The 19942-nt window shown below is 46.7% G+C and overlaps 1 protein-coding gene across 1 annotated transcript in view; it reads left to right on the top strand.

Annotated features, from left to right (window-relative positions):
• LOC120919303 (melanoregulin-like) overlaps window positions 1-19942 on the top strand; it is a 112085-nt gene that overhangs the window by 26209 nt on the left and 65934 nt on the right. The window contains exon 4 of the mRNA XM_040331397.1: window positions 9273-9436. Coding sequence (XP_040187331.1) covers window positions 9273-9436 — 164 coding nt within the window. The remainder of the gene's footprint in view (window positions 1-9272; window positions 9437-19942) is intronic.

The raw sequence follows: 19942 nt of genomic DNA, 5'->3' as shown, positions 1-19942 counted from the left end.
GACTGTCCTATCATCCTGAACCACAAACCTTCCTCAATGTGCTTAATGTTTTCTGCTGCACAATTGGCATGGTTATATCTTCTTAGTCCTCTCCATAAAATTATCAGAAATTTGTGCTATGGAACTATAGGCAACACTTTTTTTTACATTTTGGATAGAGTAAGGGAGGGTTATGGCCCCTGTCAGTTTATTTTTTACCATCCCTGTCCCATTACAGAGATTTCCCTTCACTTCCTGCCCCATAGCCAAACAGAAAGTGAGAGGAAATCTATTCAAATTAAGGGTTAAGGTAATCCATTCCCCCAGGCCCTCAGAACTAGTGTCCCCACTCGAAAATTTCAGGGTGAGTCTTAAACATAAAGAGGTGTGGCCTTGACAGGAAGGAGTGGGTCATATTTAAATTAGGGGGTGCACAAGTTTAGTCAGGCCTAGGACAGCACAAAACCTAAATACACCACTGCTTGGACTGCCTCCCATGCTTGGTTATAAACAGGGCTGTCTTAATGAGAGGGCACACCTGGGCACTGCCCGGGGGCCCCAGCTGCATGGGGGCCCCTGCCCTTTCCCCAAAGCAGCTTGTCCTTGAGCCCGGGCTGCCCCAAAATTAAATTGGGGCAGTCTGGGTTGCCCTCTATATCCCAAATGTCCCCCCAGCACTCTGACCCCTCTTCACCCTAGATATCCCCTACCTCTTACCTACTTGATTTCGGTTTACCTGCACTGTCTCCATTGTAGGGGCCCCAGAGCATTACTTTGCCCAGGGGCCCATGATGCTATTAAGACGGCCCTGGTTATAAAACCACTACAGATATTGCCTGACACTTGTAAACAAAAGTTATTGCCTAATTTTATTTTTTATTTTTTATATATTTATCTGTTGATAATGGGTGGCTGACATAAATCATGCTTTAGCACATAAATGCACTTGGAAGGCATATTTTAGATGGGAGCAGATCTGTGGGCCTAATGCATGGAGATGTCATAAGGATCAAGAGTTTGGGTCCTTTCACACGTGTGGACCGTTTTTTAGATCAGTTTTTTATCATCAGTTGATCAGTTTTTCCATCCGTTTTACATCCGTTTTTCATCAGTTGTCATCCGTTTTTCATCTTTTTTCATCAGTTTTTTTTTTTTTTTGTTAGAACTTTATTTTTATTACATATTTTGATGAAAAACGGATGTTGGTTAAACGGATTGTCCGCTAACATCTGTTTTTCGTCCGTTCCGTTTTTTGGACGGAAGAAAAATAGGGTTTTCTTCTGTTCAAAAAAACGGAGCTTAACGGAGACGAATGTAAACGGACGTTAGCGGATGCTCATCCGCTAACGTACGCTATGCCATTGGAAAGCATTGCAGTCCGTAAACGGACATATGAAAAAACGGACGAATGGTCCGCACGTGTGAAAGGACCCTTCATTGCAAATAATTCAGTTGACTGAGAGGTTTCCCATTATTGAGAGACATACAAAGCATCTGGAAAGTATTCACAGCGCTTTACTTTTTCCACATTTTGTTATGTTACAGCCTTATTTCAAAATGGATTAAATTAATTATTTTCCTCAAAATTCTACAAACAATACCCCATAATGACAACGTGAAAGAAGTTTGTTTGAAATCTTTGCAAATTTATTAAAAATAAAAAAAATCACCTCTACATTAGTATTCACAGCCTTTGCCATGGCACTCAAAATTGAGCTCAGGTATATCCTGTTTCCACTGATCGTCCTTGAGATTCTACAACTTGTTTGGATTCCACCTGTGGTAAATTCAGTTGATTGGACATGATTTGGAAAGGCACATACCTGTCTATATAAGGTCCCACAGTTAGCAGTGCATGTCAGAGCACAAGCCATGAAGCACAATAAATTGTCTGTAGAACTCTGAGACAGGCACAGATCTAAGGAAGGGTACAGAAAAATGTCAGCAGCGTTGAAGTTCCCAGTGAGCACAGTGGTCTCCATTATCAATAAATGGAAGACGTTTGGAACCACCAGGACTCTTCCTTGAGCGAGCCGCCTGGCCAAACTGAGCGATCGTAGGAGGAGGGCCTTAGTCAGGGAGGTGACCAAGAACCCGATGGTCACTCTGACAGAGCTCCAGCATTTCACTATAGAAAGAGGAGTACCTTCCAGAAGAACAACCCTCTCTACAGAACTCCACCAATCAGGACTGTAATCTACTGACTTTGCAGGGAGGAAGCACCAGCAAAGTAATAAGTTATTATTTTAGTCACTGTGCACTCTCCTGTCAGCAAGTTCCCTGTCAGCACATGTGCAATTCTGCAGAGGCTGCTTTGCTCCTAGTGCTGTTCACCCCCATATAAGTCGTGGGATTATAGGGGGTTGAAACAAATACATTTTCAGGTGGTTACCTTAGTTGCTCTTACAATACACCCCACTTCATGGCTCCTATGGCAATAATTATTCCACTTTTAACGCTTAAGGATCGCCCACGCCATATATACGTCGGCAGAATGACACGGGCAGGCATTATCACGTACCTGTATGTGGCCCTTTAAATGCCTGCCGTGTGGTCGCAAGCGCCGCATGCTCACGACTCTGCCGCGATTCTTCCCTGTAAGTCAGACCACGGGTCCTGCGGACTCGATCGCCGCCATCATCTCACAGAGGTATAGAACGGGGAGATGCTTGTGTAAACAAGCATCTCCTTGCTCTGCCTGGTGAGAATGACACTGATCTCAGCTCCGTGTACTTGGAGCGGAGATCAGTGTCATGTGACAGAGAGTCCATCCCCCCTACAGTTAGAAACACAAGGCAGGGAACACTTGATCCCCTACAGCGCCACCTAGTGGTTAACCCCTTCACTGTCAGTGTCATTATCACAGTAACCAGTGCATTTTTATAACACTGATCGCTGTGAAAATGACAATGGTCCCAAACATTTGTCAAAAGTGTCTGATGTGTCCGCCATAATGTCGCAGTCACAAATAAAAAACACTGATCGCCGCCATTACTAGTAAAAAAAAGTAATTAATAAAAATGCCATAAAACTATCTCCTATTTTGTAAACTTTTGCACAAACCAATCAATAAACACTTATTGCGATTTTTTTTTTTTACCAAAAATATGTAGAAGAATACGTATCGGCCTAAACTGAGGAAAAAATATGTTTTTTTTTATATTTTTTGGGGGATATTTATTATATCCTCCCCAGGGCTAGAACTGAGCTCCAGTAGTAATCGGCGTGCGGATCCTAGTAGTAGGACATACGGCTCCTGGAGCCAGACAGGCAGGGTTTCCACCCCCAGCTTCAGCCTCTGTTCCCCCCCGTCACTGCTGTCTGCTCTCCAGTTCTCCTCCGCAGACTCACTACCTGGTTTCACTCCGGCCTACCCTGACGTCCCCTGGCCCCCTCCTTCGTCCCCTCTCCAGGGAAGACAACAAGTAAGCCTGTTTCTCAGGGCCATCTATTGGGATCGTTGGCGGCCGTCCTTTTCAGGACAAGCCGCCGCAGAAAACCCGACTAGAACGGCTCTCCCCTTCTCCTTACCCCCCTCTGCTAGACCCCCACATCACCATCCATCCCTGCCGCGACCTCCTGCCGTTTTCCGCGCTTTTCCGTACATCCGCGCCGGCCTGTGGAGAGCCGCGGCAGCCGCGATCTAGGAAAGACCGCGGCTTCACCCGCAGCCTAGCGGCGCGCCGCCTCCTACACCCGGCAATCTCAGCCAAGACCACCCAGAAACCCCCCCGCCCCTGCCCCAGAAAGATACCTTTGCTTCCCGGCGCTTCCTAGCCATCGATCAAGGCCTCCATAGCAGAACCAATTCACCCAACAGGCAGCCCCCAGCCTGGTTCCTGCTGCCTGATCAGTGACCATCTGCTACACCCAGCAACAAGGGTGCCCCTCATCACCCCCCCCCCTTTCTCAATACAAGCAGCACTTGATCCAGGGCTCTGTCCGATCGCCTCTCAAGGGGTCAGGAAGGAATTTTTTCCCCTGCCGCCGCAGATTGGCACAGCTCGGCCTGGGTTTTTTGCCTTCCTCTGGACCAAGCAAGGAGGGAGGATTAAGTTAATCTCCCCTCCATCACCCCTAAAAAACCTCCCCCCCCGCATGGTGTTTGGCGACCATGGTTAAGCTGCGGTATTCCGCGGAAATCATTTGGGGTCTGGGGCGTTTTGCCGCAATACTACCAGCCATCACCAAAAATGCCCTAAGAATTGATTATTGAAAATCGATCGACGATCAACTGTGAAAAATTTCAGTCATTTGCCCAAGCCTAAGCACATATTATGTGCTTTGATCAACACAAGATCGGCGGTAAAACACTGATTATAAATCCGCGATTTCATTTTACAATACGATTTAGACTGTCTATTTATTACAGAGAGCTGGCTCACAGCCGACTGTAACACCATTCTCGGAGAATTGGTGCCAGCAAACTATCGTATCATAACTGAAAACAGAATAGGGCAAAGAGGAGGAGGCCTGGCGGTGATTCACAAGAATCACCTTGCGATCACTAAACCAGTCCTTCAAAACCCCCTTCCATTCATGGAAACCCTTACTCTACAACTACAAACAAATTCCCAGGAGACCGTCCGTATGCTACTCTGCTACAGGCCGCCTGGCCCAAAATCGCAGCTTCTGCCATCATTAACGGAGTTTATCTCCACTTACACCCTTAACAGCAAACACCTTTTGCTGCTCGGGGATTTCAACCTTTGGGCCAACTCCTCACAAGACCCCGTTGCCGACGCCTGTATTGACCACCTTGAAGGATTAGGGCTACAGCAACTAGTATGTGGGCCCACACATACTTCAGGTCACACGCTCGATCTTATTTTCAGACAAGATCTGGAAATAAACATTTTGGAAAATGAACCGTTGCCATGGACAGATCACCATGCAATTAAATTCACAATTTCCAAAAACCCCCCCTTAACAAAAACATCAAAACCAGTGACAACACACTGGACTAGATGTCAGAAGAAGCTCCACTCGGAACTCTTCAAAACCACATTAAAGGGTCACTAAAGGAAAAAATTTTTTTAGCTGAAATGACTGTTTACAGGGCATAGAGACATAATAGTTAACTGATTCCTTTTAAAAATGATTAAAAATAGATAAAAAAACAATCATATAATGTGCCTGCAGTGTAGTTTCGTTTTTGCTGTTGTTTGCTGGTTCTCTGATGTACAGAGAGCCACTAGAGGGCAGTCAGCCAATAGAGAGCAGTGATACTTTGTCTAAAACTCCTCAGCACCAATCCAGTTTCGTTTTACACACAGTAATCACACCTCCTTGATTAGTGACCACCGTGAGAAATCTCCCAGCACTGTGGTTATCAGGAAACAGGCAACCAGGAAGTGTCCAAAACAGAGAGGATTTACAGCAACATGAAAGCAAAAACGAACAATGAGGACATGAAACCAGGACTGCAGCAAGGTAAAGGAAGCTATTTAGCTGAAAAAAAAAATTCCTTTAGTGACCCTTTAAGGCCTGAATCACACTAGTGCGTTGCATTTTGGAGCTCCGTTGTCTTTGCGAATTTCTCTATAAGGTGTTCTGCAGATCAACTGCGTTTTAACTGCAGATCAGGTGCAAATTTGGAGACCTGGGAGAGGGGAGGGGGAGGGGGGAAGTGTATTGAACTGAATGAGACAAATACTGAAGAGAAATGAACACATCTGCAAATTCAGCTGCGTACCCATAGAAGATAATGGGACTGAATTTGCACCTGAGCCGCACCGCAAGACATAAAAACCGCACACGGTTTGGAGGCAATGCGCAGTGCGGATGCATTGCACATATGTGAACCAGCCTCATTGAAAACAATGTATTTTGAAATGTCCTGCGGATTAGATGCGGTTTAAGCCGCACTTAATTCGCATAGGTGTGAACCTGGCCTAAGGGAAAAAATAAAGACAATCCAACCACACCAAACGACCTCAGAAACACTGAATGCCATAAACACAGCCCTATTACAGTCAGCTGACTTAATAGCGCCAAAACGAAAAACCTGCATCAGGAAAAACACCTCTAGATGGTTCAACAACCAGCTATCGTTACTGAAGCAAGAGCGCAGAAGGGCAGAAGCCGCCTGGAAAAGAAGCGCTTCAGAAGAAAACCTCATCATCTACAAAGCAATAACAAGAAAATACCACAAAGAAATTTTCATAGCCAAGAAAAATTATTTTTCCAAGGCTATCAACAGCGCCCTAAACCGCCCCCGCGGCACTCTTCAAGATGGTCACTCAGACCATGAATCCCGTCTGTCTTGAAGCCCCCAATTCAGACACCCAAGAGTTCTGCAATGAATTGTCGGATTACTTCATAAATAAAATTGAGGGAACCCGGGAAAGCATTCAACAAAACAATACCCCCCTCAACCCCCCCCCCCCGCAATCATTCACACAATACCCATAGAAATTCACCACAATTAGGAAAGTTCACTCTAGAACCGATCTCCATCGATGCCACTAAAAATATCATCGGTACTTTGCGAAACAGCACAGCGCCAAATGATATCATTCCCACCAAACTGCTGAAGGAATGCGCCGACATCCTGGCACCTCCTATCACGCAGCTTATAAACCAGTCTTTCAAGGAATGTATAGTGCCCTCCCAGTTGAAGGAGGGAATAATTAAGCCCATCTTGAAGAAACCCACCCTAGACCCCAAGGACCCGTCCCATAACAGGCCTAAACGTCCTCTCCAAGGTAATGGAGAAAGTAGTGGTACAACAGCTGCAACAGCATCTAGATACCCATAACCTACTTGATCCATTTCAATCGGGTTTCCGCCCCAGACACGGTACGGAGACAGCATTGCTCAAAATATGGGACGACGCTCTCGAGGCCGCAGACGAAGGAGAATCTTGTCTCCTGGTTCTGCTGGACCTAAGCGCTGCCTTCGACACTGTAGACCACAAACTGTTACTGACTCGGCTAGCTGACGTAGCCAAAGTCGCAGAAGGTGATTTACATTGGTTCTCCTCTTTTTTGGAAAACCGATCACAAATAGTGAAATTAGGACCTTTCACTTCGGAGAAACACACGGTATTGTACAGAGTCCCTCAAGGATCGCCCCTATCGCCAGTGCTGTTCAACATCTATCTTCGTCCTCTTTTTGAAATCATCAGCAGCCAAAAACTGCTTTATCACTCATATGCAGACGACACGCAACTGTATTTCCGCATTTGCAACAAAAAGGATCACCACCTCAATATAGAGACATGCCTCTCTTTGATAGAGAATTGGATGACAAAGAGTTATCTTAAACTCAACGGAGCGAAAACAGAACTTCTCCTGTTTCACGCCAAGCGTATGAATCAACCTGCAACAACTTGGATACCCCCACCCATTCTGGGCAAAATCATCACCCCTAGCGCCAAAGTCAAAAGTCTCGGGGTCATCTTCGACTCCTACATGACAATGGACGCACAAATAGGGTCAGTATATAGCAGATCTCACCATCTGCTGCGCCTACTACGCAAACTCACTCCTTTTATTCCAAAAGAAGATATAGCGGCCGTGGTGGGAGCAATTGTAAACTCCAGATTGGATTATGCAAACGCCCTTTACCTCGGACTCCCAAAGTACCAAATCGCTCGTCTGCAAGTCGTTCAAAATACGGCCGCCAGACTAGTGACTGGGAAAAAACCCTGGGAATCAATCTCACCCTCACTGAGAGCCCTTCATTGGTTGCCAATTAAAGACAGAATTGTTTTTAAAGCACTCTGTCTAACGCATAGATGTATCCATGGGAAGGCTCCCCATTATCTATGCGAAAAAATAAAAGCTCACAACTCCAATCGCGTTCTGCGATCCACCAACCAAAATCTGCTCCAAATACCAAAAGCCAATTACAAGTCCAAAGGAGAAAGAAGATTCGCGGTCCAGGGTCCCAGACTATGGAACGCTTTACCAACCAGCATTCGGTTGGAGGAAAATCACTTAGCGTTCAGGAGAAAGATCAAAACTCATCTCTTTTGATATCAAATGAGACAGGTTCAACAACCGCCCAGAGGCGATTTGGTTCGCATGTGCCGCGCTATATAAGTTTTTCATTCATTCATAGCAAAAAGTAAAAAATACTGCATTTTTTTTAAATTGTCGCTCTATTTTTGTTTATAGCGCAAAAAAAAACGCAGAGGTGATCAAATATCACCAAAAGAAAGTCCTATTTATGGGGAAAAAGGATGTCAGTTTTGTTTGGGAGCCAAGTCACACAACCGCGCAATTGTCAGTTAAAGCGACGCAATGCCGAATCGTATAGGATTTCATGTCATCTGTGCCCAGTCTTGCCACAAAGAGTTAACCCCTTCAGATCCACGCTATAGCCGAATGACGGCCTTTACCACATGATCAGATGTCAGCCAATGACAGCTGATCATGTTTTTGTCTCCTTACGCTGATAGCGTAAGGAGTAAGCAATAGTGCCCAGTAAGCAAGTGGTTAATCCAGCTCTGAGCAATCCTCTTATCTTTTTTCAGTGAGAAAAAACTGACACACAGAGAAATAGGAGTCAGTTCTTTCCCCTTGCTGTGAGTCACAGATGATTTACATATCTCATGCCAGCGAGAGACATTCTGTGTACTTCAGATCCCCTTCTCCTTAAATTGAAAAATCAAAAGAGTCAGGTAGAAAATTGTTGGCTGAACAGTGACTGTATCCAATCAGATGTATTTTGTGCTGTCAGAATAAAACATGTCTGGGAAGATTCCTTGAGGTACTCGATCAATTTCTCTATCTAGCTGTATATATCTAGCCTTAGGCCCCATACACACGAGAGAATTTATCCGCGGATACGGTCCAGCGGACCGTTTCCACGGATAAATCCTCTCAAAGATTTCCGCAGATTTCTATGCGATGGAGTGTACTCACCATCGCATTGAAATCCGCGCGGAAATCCTCTGGCGATGACGTGTCGCGCCGTCGCCGCGATTATGACGCGGCGACGGGCGCGACGCTGTCATATAAGGAATTCCACGCATGCGTCAAATCATTACGACGCGTGCGGGGAATCCCTTTGGACGGATGGATCCGGTGAGTCTGTACAGACGAGCGGATCCATCCGTTGGGATGGATTCCAGCAGATGGATTTGTTCAGCATGTCAGCGAATATCCGATCTGCTGGAATCCATCCCAGGGGAGATATATCCGCGGATAAAGATCCGCTGGCGTGTACACACCATAGGATCTATCCGCTCAAACCCATTTGATGGGATTTATCTGCGGATAGATTCTATGGTGTGTATGGGGCCTTACACTTTCTCATCCTAACATTTCTTTTCTCATTCCCAGGTTTCCACAATGAAGCAGACTCGTTGCTCACTGTCACTTCAAATACATCTTATAACAGCCTGCGTGATCCCACAGAGGCCCGTCGCCTGCTCAATCTGCTAGCTCAGGAGACCAGTATGTTTGAACAGCACACTATTCCCCCCGAGAGGTACCTCTTTGTGCTGGTATGTACCACTGACATCTTCCCTACACCTCTATACTTACAGAGCTTCTGAATGTATCCATCCTTCATAAACATTTTGAAAGCTGTACAGTCCTTCTGCATTTCAGATTGCTAGGACCCGTTGACACCATTGTGGTATTAGGTCTCTATGTTATAGTTACATGATCTGCTGAAATATGGTTTACCCCACACAATGGCTTTTCTGTAGTATGATTTGTAAAGAGATTTATTACCCCTTGAGTCAGTAAACGACAACATACGGTATATACTGTACACGTGAGTTGGTGTCACTGTGTAAAGTAATAATATAAATGACAGATTTGTTTGTATAAATAAGCAATAAACAAGGTCAATCCAAAACTGATCTTTCCATTTTTTTGGAAGATGCTAGAGCAGTGGTAGTCAGCTTAGGTACCATATAATGCTCAGATAAATGCATATCAATTAAACTATGTTTATGGTCGTGGCTCTCTTACCGAGAGAGATGTGCATGAGGCCCCATACACACGAGAGGATTTATCCGCAGATACGGTCCAGCGGACCGTATCCGCGGATAAATCCTCTCGAGGATTTCAGAGGATTTCTATGCGATGGCGTGTACACACCATCGCATTGAAATCCGCGCTGAAATCCTCTGCCGATGACGTGTCGCGCCGTCGCCGCTATTATGACGCGGCGACGGGCGCGACGCTGTCATATAAGGAATTCCACGCATGCGTCAAATCATTACGACGCGTGCGGGGAATCCCTTTAGACGGATGGATCCGGTGAGTCTGTACAGACGAGCGGATCCATCCGTTGGAATGGATTCCAGCAGATGGATTTGTTGTGCATGTCAGCAAATATCCATCTGCTGGAAATCCATCCCAGGGGAGATTTATCTGCGGATAAATATCCGTTGGCGTGTACACACCATAGGATCTATCCGCAGAAACCCATTTGATGGGATTTATCTGCGGATAGATTCTATGGTGTGTATGGGGCCTAAGACTTACAACATAAATAGACCTGAAGTGTGCCTTGGTGGTCTGGTCAGTATGCCAAGAAAGGGGGGCATACCCAAGGTAAGTAATGGGTAGTTAATTGGAGAAGGATATGCTGAGAAGTGCCCTGAAAAAGGGAAGGGCGGGAGGGTGTCGAATGCGATTGAATGCGGACTCACGAACATGAGGTGAGCTGGGAAGAGTCGGCCCAGTGACGTGTAGTACCGCACACTGAACCGACAAAGAGCATGTGTGAGTGGGCTGCTTAAATACCCTCCGGGCTCCTCCCAAAAAACTCAGGCCACCATATTGGCCTTCTTATTTATGGTCGTGGCCCTCTGACCGAGAGAGATGTGGATAAGACTTACAACCTAAATAGACCTGAAGTGTGCCTTGGTAGTCAGTATGCCAAGAAAAGGGGGCAAAAGACTCAGATAGGGAAATAGCTTTTATTGATTTCTTTCTATTTATTGAGCCAGCTTGGTAAAGGATTGTGCCATTTCTTCCTAAAGATTCCTGAGGATTTGGGATGTATGTGGCAAAACAAGCAGACTTCCATCAGCCTAGTATCTTGATTACGTGGTCTGGTACTCCCTGTTGGGAGGCAGCTGAGGCTGCTCTAATTCGGAAGGAATGTCCAGAGAACTTACTGGGGTTTGAAGCCCAAGGTGCTTAGGAGGATTCTGACATGCTTGACAAACTGGCTTCCACTCAGGGAGCTGGTTTAGAAAGGGTAGCAACGAGCTACTATCAGATTGGCTAGGTAGATGGAGCAGTAGTCAGTCGAGCACCGTCACTGGGCATCAGGCGTTGTTAGTCTGAAACAAACCCCGGGGCTGGTTTGTTGCGTTTGCTGTGAGAGTGAAGTGGTTTGAAAGCGAGTCGGGTGGCGTCGGAGCAGTGTCTGACTGCCGGAGCCGCTGACTGTAAATTCACTAGGTCGTAGGGAACCGTAGAAGGCCTGGTAGATGGCTGTTTGGATGACTAGGCTGGGCAAAGCCCCAAACGGAGAACGAGTAAGGATTTCAGACATGTCCCTAAAGAGGGCACTCTTGAAAGGTAGGGGCTTGCCACTGACTACAGGTTGGTGCTTCTGTATGCCCTGTAGGAGGGACTTGACTGCATGGGCTGGAGAATACTGACGGTTTACTGGGGTCCTGCAGGGACAGGAAATTCTGGACGCCATCTAGGTATAGCGTGATAGTATTGTGAGAAAGGGTCAGCTGCGTGTGGCAATACGATATGAAGGCTAGGACGTGTCTAACGTCGCCTATTACTGCTCTGGGGCAAGGGGCCAAAAATTTGCGGTTAGCGTTCCAAGCAGTGCGATAGGCCTTCAGTGTGTTGCGCGCCAAGGAGTGGTTAATAAGCTGGGTTGCGTTGGCGAGATGCAACTTCAGTCCATCGTCAGCAACAACCAGGGTGGGACAGGGATAGTTGTTGGAAAAAACAAAGTAAGGTTGGAACGGGACAGCGCATCAGCTGCGATTTTGCATCTGTCTGGAATATATCTACAGAAGATATTAAACTGGTGACGGAGTGACAGCTGCGCGAGCCTGTGCAGGAAGAACGTGATGGGGAATGACTTAGATCTACCTTAATTGATGATGTCGGCTGTGGCCTGATTGTCCGTGGTGAAGAACACTGTCTGTCCTGTTCAAGTGTGGCCCCAGATCTGGGCATCTGCCACGATGGGGTACAGCACGAGGTGTGATGAAGACTGGGTGAAGCAGAGATTTAAGAGAATTTCTGGGGGCCAAGGTTTGGCGAACCAGTGGCAGCCGAAAAATGGCCGCAAAAGCCTGTGGTGGCTCGGCTGACACTGCCGAGATGAACATTAAAATGCTGTTCTATAAGGTGGGGAAGTTGTCCCACATAGCTAAGTCTGCTACTGATGCTTGATCTAGTTTGAGAACTTGGACTGGATCATGCATTGGTGTGAGAAAATCAAGACAATACACAGGTGCTCAACAAGACGATATACATGCACTCGCTGACCAACGTGCACTCGCTGACCAACATGCACTCACTGGTGCTGGATGGAAACCTGAACTAACCTCAGGAAAAAAGACAGAGAAAAGATGAGTGGCCCGCGTGCCACTGAAGATGAATGGCCAACTGGGTGCTGCTGCTTGTTTGTGTGGCTGATTGTTTGTCACTGAGGTGTGTTTGCAAGTTTAGTTTGTATTCAGGTTTGCACGTAGGTGCATGCCGCAAAGTGTTGTATACTACTGTCGACAATTTGGTGGGTTGCAAGGGTGTCAGTGAGTGTCAGGTTGCTGGGACTGTATTGTGTGGTTGCAGGGGCCTCGATGAGTATTAAGGTTTGTTTTAAGATGGCATTGCGTGGTTGCAAGGGTCTCAGTCTGGTTTGCTGAGACAATATTGTGTGGTTGCCAAGGGTCTCGATGAGTATGAATTTTATTTTTTTTGTTTGTTTTTTTGTGTGTTTTTTTTATGCTGAAATTGCGTGGTTGCAAGGGTCTCAACAAGTGAAGGGTTACTGAGACGATATTGCATTTTGTAATGGTCTCAAATGAGTGTCGGGCTGCTAAGACGACTTTGTATGGCTGCAAAGGTCAGAATGGGTGTCAGGTTGCTGAGACGAGATTGTGTGGTTGCAAAGGTCTAGAGGAGTGTGAGGTAGCCGAGATGATATTATATTTTGCAAGGGTCTCAAATGAGTGTCAAGCTGCAGAGACAATATTCCCTGACTTTTTTTTTAATGAAAACGACTGTGAACGAAACGCTGGTAAACATGAGTTACCGCGTCTGGCAGCATTTACAAGCTGTTACAGGCATTCGTGTTTCATATGCCTCCGAACATCCGTCTGAACCCATTTTATTTTTGAAAAGGTTTCTAAGAGAGAGAGACTTGTAAAGCGCAACACATGCGAACTGAATCGCCTCTGGGCGCTGTATCCATTTCATGGGTAAGGAACCCCTTGACCTCAGAAGAGATGGGTTTTAATCTTTCTCCTGAAGGCCAAGTGGTCTGACTCCAGTCGGATGGTGGTTGGTAGTGCATTCCACAGGCGAGGTCCCTGGACTGCAAATCTTCGATCTCTTTTGGACTTGTATCTGGCCTTGGGTATCTGGAGGAGGTTTTGATTGGTGGATCGCAGAATGCGATTGGGGTTATGGGCTTTTATTTTTTCGCATAGATATTGGGGGGCGTTGCCTTGAATACACTTATGGATTAGGCAGAGTGCCTTGAAAGTGATTCTGTCTTTTACTGGCAACCAATGAAGGGATCTCAGTGAAGGTGAGATTGATTCCCATGGTTTTTTCCCAGTCACTAGTCGAGCGGCCGTATTTTGAACGACTTGCAAACGAGTGATTTGGTATTTGGGGAGTCCTAGATAGAGGGCATTTGCGTAGTCGAGTCTGGAATTGATGATTGTTCCCACCACGACTACAATGTCCTCTTTCGGGATAAAGGGCATGAGTCTGCGTAGTAGGCGCAGCAGATGGTGGGATCCGCTGACTACTGACCCTATTTGTGCATCCATTGTCATGTAGGTATCGAAAATGACTCCGAGACTTTTGACTTTGGTGCTAGGGGTGATAGTTTTACCCAGAATGGGTGGGGGAGTCCATGTTGACGCGGGGTGATTTTTCCGGTTAGCGTGAAATGGGAGAAGTTCTGTTTTCGAACCATTGAGTTTAAGATAACTGTTTGTCATCCAGTTATCTATTAGAGTGAGGCATTTCTCTAGTCTAAGAGAATGATCCTTTTTGTTGCAGATGCGGAAATACAGTTGTGTGTCGTCTGCATAGGAGTGGTAAAGTAACTTCTGGTTACTGATGATTTCAAAGAGAGGGCGAAGATAGATATTAAACAATACGGGCGATAAGGGAGATCCCTGAGGGACTCCGCATGACACCGTAGGTTTTTCAGAAGTGAAAGACCCCAGTTTCACTATTTGTGATCGGTTTTCCAAGAAGGGGGAGAACCAGGGTAAAACACATTCAGCGACTCCGGCTACTTCAGCTAGCCTAGCCAGTAGTAGTCCGTGGTCTACAGTGTCAAAAGCCGCGCTTAGGTCCAGCAGTATCAGGAGACAAGATTCTCCTTCGTCTGCGGCCTCTAGAGCATCATCCCATATTTTGAGCAGCGCCGTTTCTGTTCCGTGACCCGGATGGAAGCCTGATTGAAACGGATCGAGTAATTTATGGGTGTCTAAATGCAGTTGCAGCTGTTGTACAACTACTTTCTCCATTACCTTGGAGAAGACATTTAGAGCTGTTATGGGCCTTTGGTTGTTTGGGTCGAGGGTATTTTTTTTTAGAATTGGTTTTATTGTACCTTGTTTTAGCAAGGTGGGCACCATGCCCTCCTTGAATGATTGGTTAATGAGCTGCGTGATAGCTGGTGCCAGTATATCGGCACTTTCTTTCAGCAGTTTAGTGGGGATGATATCATTGGGTGCTGTGCTATTAAGCAGAGTCCCGATGATGTTTTTAGTGGCATTGATGGAAATTAGTTTTAGAGTGAATTTTGGTGATTGCGGCGGATTTGTGTGGGTATTAGGTTTGTGATTTGGGGGGGAGTTGGTGACGGTTCCATTTTGCTGAATACTTTCACAGATTTTTTCAATTTTATTAATGAAATAATCTGATAACTTATTGCAAAATTCTTGTAAATCAGAATTGGGGGCCTCTAAACAAGCTGGATTCATAGTCTGAGTGACCAGCTTGAAGAGTTCTCTGGGGCGGTTAAGGGCATTTGCGATGATGTTGGAGAAATTATTTTTTTTGGCCGTGAAGATTTCTTTGTGATATTTCTTTGTTATTATCTTGTAAATGGTGTGGTTTTTATCTGAAGAGCACCTTTTCCATTTAGCTTCTGCTCTTCTACGCTCTTGCTTTAGCAACGTCAGCTGGTCATTAAACCAGCTGGAGTTGTTTTTCCAGATGCAAGTTTTGCGTTTTGGTGCTACTAAGTCAGCTGACTGTAGTAGTGCCTTGTTGATGGTGTCAAGTGTTTCTGTGGCTGTTTGTTTTTGTTGGGTTGTTTTTATTTTGTTCCCTAGTGTTGTTTTGAAGAGTTCCCGAGTGGAGCTTCTTCTGAGATCTAGTCCAGTGAGTTGTCACCGGTTTTGTGGGTTTTTTTGGGCTGGCATTTTTTGTGATTGTGATGGCATGGTGATCGGTCCATGGTTGTGGCTCATTTCCCAGGACGTCAATTTCCAAATCTTGTTTGAAAATGAGATCGAGCGTATGGCCTGAGGCATGAGTGGGGCCTTGTATTAGTTGCTGCAGACCTAATCCTTCCAGATGGTCGATGCAGGTGTCGGCTACGGGGTCCAGCGAGGAGTTGGCCCAGAGGTTGAAATCCCCAAGCACCAAAAGGTGTTTGATGTTTAGGGTATATGTGGAGATGAATTCCGTCAACGTGACCATGACGTGAGAAGGTGCGTTTTTGGGCCTGGTGGTCTATAGCAAAGTAGCATATGGACCGTATCTTGGGGATTTGTTTGCAGCTGCAGAGTGAGGGTTTCCATGAATGGAAGCAAGTTTTGAAGGACTGGTTTGGTGATCGAGAGGTGAGTCTTGTGGATCACCGCCAGGCCCCCCCTCTTTGCCCCACTCTGTTTTGCATTTGAATGCGATAATTTGCTGGCACCAATTCTGTTAGAATGGTGTTGCAGTCGGCTGTCAGCCAGCTTTCTATGATGAAGAGGCAGTCTAGATCGTGTTGAAGGATGAAATCATAGATTTCTTGTCGGTGTTTTACTGCCGATCTTGTGTTGACCAAAGCGCATATTATGCGCTTGGGCTGGGGTACCTGCGCATAGTTTTTGACTGTTGATTGATTCTCAACAGTCGCTCATTCCTTAGAGCTTTTTTGGTGACAACTGGGAGTATAGAGGCAAATGGTTTTAGTTCCCGGATGGTTTCTGCAGTATTTTAGGTAACCCATGGTCTCAGAAAAAAGCGCAGGGAAGTAATGTTGATTGGGGGGTCTTATATGGTGATGGGTGGAAGACTGTCCAAGTGATCCGTCACTCGTTGAGTCTTCTCTCCCCGATTGGTCCAGAGGAAGGTGAAAAACCCCAGGCGTGCTGTGCCAATCTGCAGCGATCGGGGAAAAAATTCCTTCATGACCCCTTAACGGGCAATCGGTGCAACCCTGGATCAATTGCCTAGGGGAGTGTGGGGGGGGGGTGGGAGTCCTGTTTTTTTGTGCTGTGTCTGCAGCAGCCGAGAGCTGGGAGGACCCTGCCTGGCTGCACTATCCCTGGGGAGAGCCGACTAGTTTGAGAGCGTCCGGCTCTCACTATCCCTGGGGTGAGCAGACTAAGGTGAGAGCATCTGCTGCCCCGCCCCATCTATATATCAAGAGTTGCAACTTTATTAGCTGCAAGCTTGTTCTGGATCAGTGATTGAAAAAAATAATGAAGACTCCTGTCTTACCTCCTGTTTCAAACTCCTGGTTTTTAACTCAGGCACTTTTGGTCAAAGAATGCACTTCTGGTCAGAGAGTCCACATGTGAAGCCACCATCTAAACTGCCTAGGAACATTTTACAAGGGTCTTTACCATGGTGTCAGGCTGCTGATACAATTTGCATGATTGCAAGGGTCTCAACAGGTGTCTGGTTGCTAGGCCGAGATTGTGTGGTGGCAATGTTTTTTTTTATTTATTTTTTGCGTTTTGCAAGGGTCATGTGTTGCATTTTGTAAGGGTCTAAACAAGGGTGTCAGGCTGCTGAGATGATTTGCATGGTTGCAAGGGTCTCAACAGGTGTCCGGTTGCTAGGCCGAAGATTGCGTGGTGGCAACAGGGTTATTTAAAAAAAAAATGCGTTTTTTTTTTCTGCCGTTTTGCAAGGGTCTTAACAAGGCTGTTGAGATGATTTGCATGGTTGCAAGGTCTCAATTAATAAGAATTGGGTTACTGAGAAAGGATTACCGTGCCTTTAAGCGAGCAGTGTAAGGTATAAGGAAAACGTCCGTTTGATTCGTAGGTTCCGTAGGGGCCACTAACGAATGATATGGGGGACAATAAATGGTAACGAATTGATAGGACATAAAGAATGTAATAACAAATCTTACTTGCGACAGTGGGCCATGCGAGTAAGTTTGCGGCGGACTGTGGCTGGAGTGAAACATATCGGGATGGTGTAGCGTGATGCCGTGCATGAGGCAAAACAACAAGGTTTGGTGTAGAAAATAGAACGCGAGAAGTGCGTACAAATAATTTGTAAGCTCCACTGCGGGAAACGAACAAATGGTTCGGGTGACACCACGAGTGGCCAAGAATTTGACATGACAAACAAGGTAACGAATCCTACCTGGGACAGTGAACGTGCGACTGGGTTTGCTTTGGACTGGAGAGGGTGTGCAACACATCCGAAGAGTGTGGTGTGGTTTGGTAAATAAATGAGAGAGAAGAACCGTGTACAAACAATTCGTAAGTTCCGCTGCGGGAACTAAAACACACGGCATGGGGGAAACAACATATGGCAACGGTAGAAAGTATGCAATGTATCTGATACAAATCGGTTGTAAAGAGAAATGCCTGCTACAAGTCGGTTGTAAAGAGAAATGACTGATACAAATCCGATACGAATCGGTAGTAAGGAGTATTAAATGAATCTGATATGAATGGTTTGTAGAGTGTATGCTACCCCTTGCTTTGAAACCGAACACCTACCAACAGTGAGCCGTCCGTGAACGTATCCCAGTGCGCATGCTCAAAATTACGCCGCAAATAGTCAATGCTTTCGACGTGAACGTAACTTACGTCCAGCCCCATTCACGGACAACTTACGCAAACAACGTTAAATACGACGCTGTTCGTACGTTTCCGACGTCCATACCTAACATGACTTACCCCTGCTTTATGAGGGGTAACTTTACGCCGGCGTATGTCTTACGTAAACGACGTATCTTGATACGCCGGGCGCACGTACGTTCGTGAATCGGCGTATCTAGCTAATTTGCATATTCGACACGGAAATCTACGGAAGCGCCACCTAGAGGCCAGCGTAAATATGCAACTAAGATACGACGGCGTAAGAGACTTACGCCGCTCGTATCTGAGCCGAATTTATGCGTAACTGATTCTATGAATCAGGCGCATAGATACGACAGCTCTCATTCGGACTTACGACTGCGTACGTGGCGATACCCTGTCGTAAGTCCTTTGAGAATCTGGGCCATAGTATATACATAATCATCTAAGCATAAGCTTGACGTTCAAGTTGAAAGAAAAATTCATACACGGAATATACTATACATATCCTCAGAGGCGTTGCTATGGCGGTGCGGGCCGCACCAGGTGACACCCACCAGAGGGGTGACACCGGGGCGCCGCTACACACTGTATTACATAATTATTTTAAAAGCCGTGCGGGGAAGCGAGGCTGCCTATGACACTCCCCCGTCAGGTTAAGCTGTCAAGCAGCTCCTCTGGGATCTCCAATATCAGTCCCGAGGCCTGAGTTGGTGGGCAAAGCTGGGGGTGTGGCTGCCTCCTCCACTCCTCCCACAGACTCTTTCACCATGGCTGATCCAGTAGCTGAAAGAGATAGAGGCGTGGATTTAGCAGCCCCGCCTGGGTCTTCATCTGCAGCCAGGAATGATTCTGTAAGTTACTGCACAGCACAGTATCACAGCACAGTATCGACCTGTCATATGTCACCCCAAGCTGCCCCATGCCACCCCAAGCTGCCCTATGCCACCCCAAGCTGCCCTATGCCACCCCAACCTGCCCTATGCCACTCCAATCTGCCCTATGCCACTCCAATCTGCCCTATGCCACTCCAATCTGCCCTATGCCACCCCAAGCTGCCCCATGCCACCTCAAGCTGCCCTATGACACCCCAACCTTTCCTATGCCATCCCAACCTGCCCTATGTCACCCCAACCTGCCCCATGCCACCCCAAGCTGCCCCATGCCACCCCAAGCTGTCCTATGCCACCACAGTCTGCCCTATGCCACCCTAATCTGCCACTATACCTCTCCAACCTGCCCTATGCCACCCCAACCTGTCCTATGCCACTCCGACCTGTCCTATGCCACCCCAAGCTGCCTCATGCCACCCCAAGCTGCCCTATGACACCCCAACCTTTCCAATGCCACTCCAACCTGCCCTATGCCACCCCAACCTATCCGATGTCACTTCAACCTACCCTATACCACCCCGACCTGTCCTATGCCACCCCAACCTGCCCTATACCACAGTCTGCCCTATGCCACCCTAATCTGCCACTATACAACCTTAACCTGCCCTATAACACCCCAACCTGCCCTATACCACCCTAACCTGAACCTATGCCACCCTAATCTGCAACTATACAACCTTAACCTGCCCTATAACACCCCAACCTGCCTTATACCACCCTAATCTTCCACTATAACACCCCAACCTGCCCTATACCACTCTATACTCTGATTTACAGGGGCCGTTTGGGGGTGCACCCCATGACCATGCGTTGCCTGCAGGATAGGTGGGGGGGTGACACTATGTTTTGCCACACCAGGTGACACCAACCCTAGTGACGCCACTGCATA

This window comes from Rana temporaria, chromosome 12 (genome assembly GCF_905171775.1).
Source record: "Rana temporaria chromosome 12, aRanTem1.1, whole genome shotgun sequence".
Lineage (NCBI taxonomy): Eukaryota > Metazoa > Chordata > Amphibia > Anura > Ranidae > Rana > Rana temporaria.
Note: the sequence above shows the minus strand (reverse complement) of the source record. Positions and strands in the feature narration are given on the sequence as shown.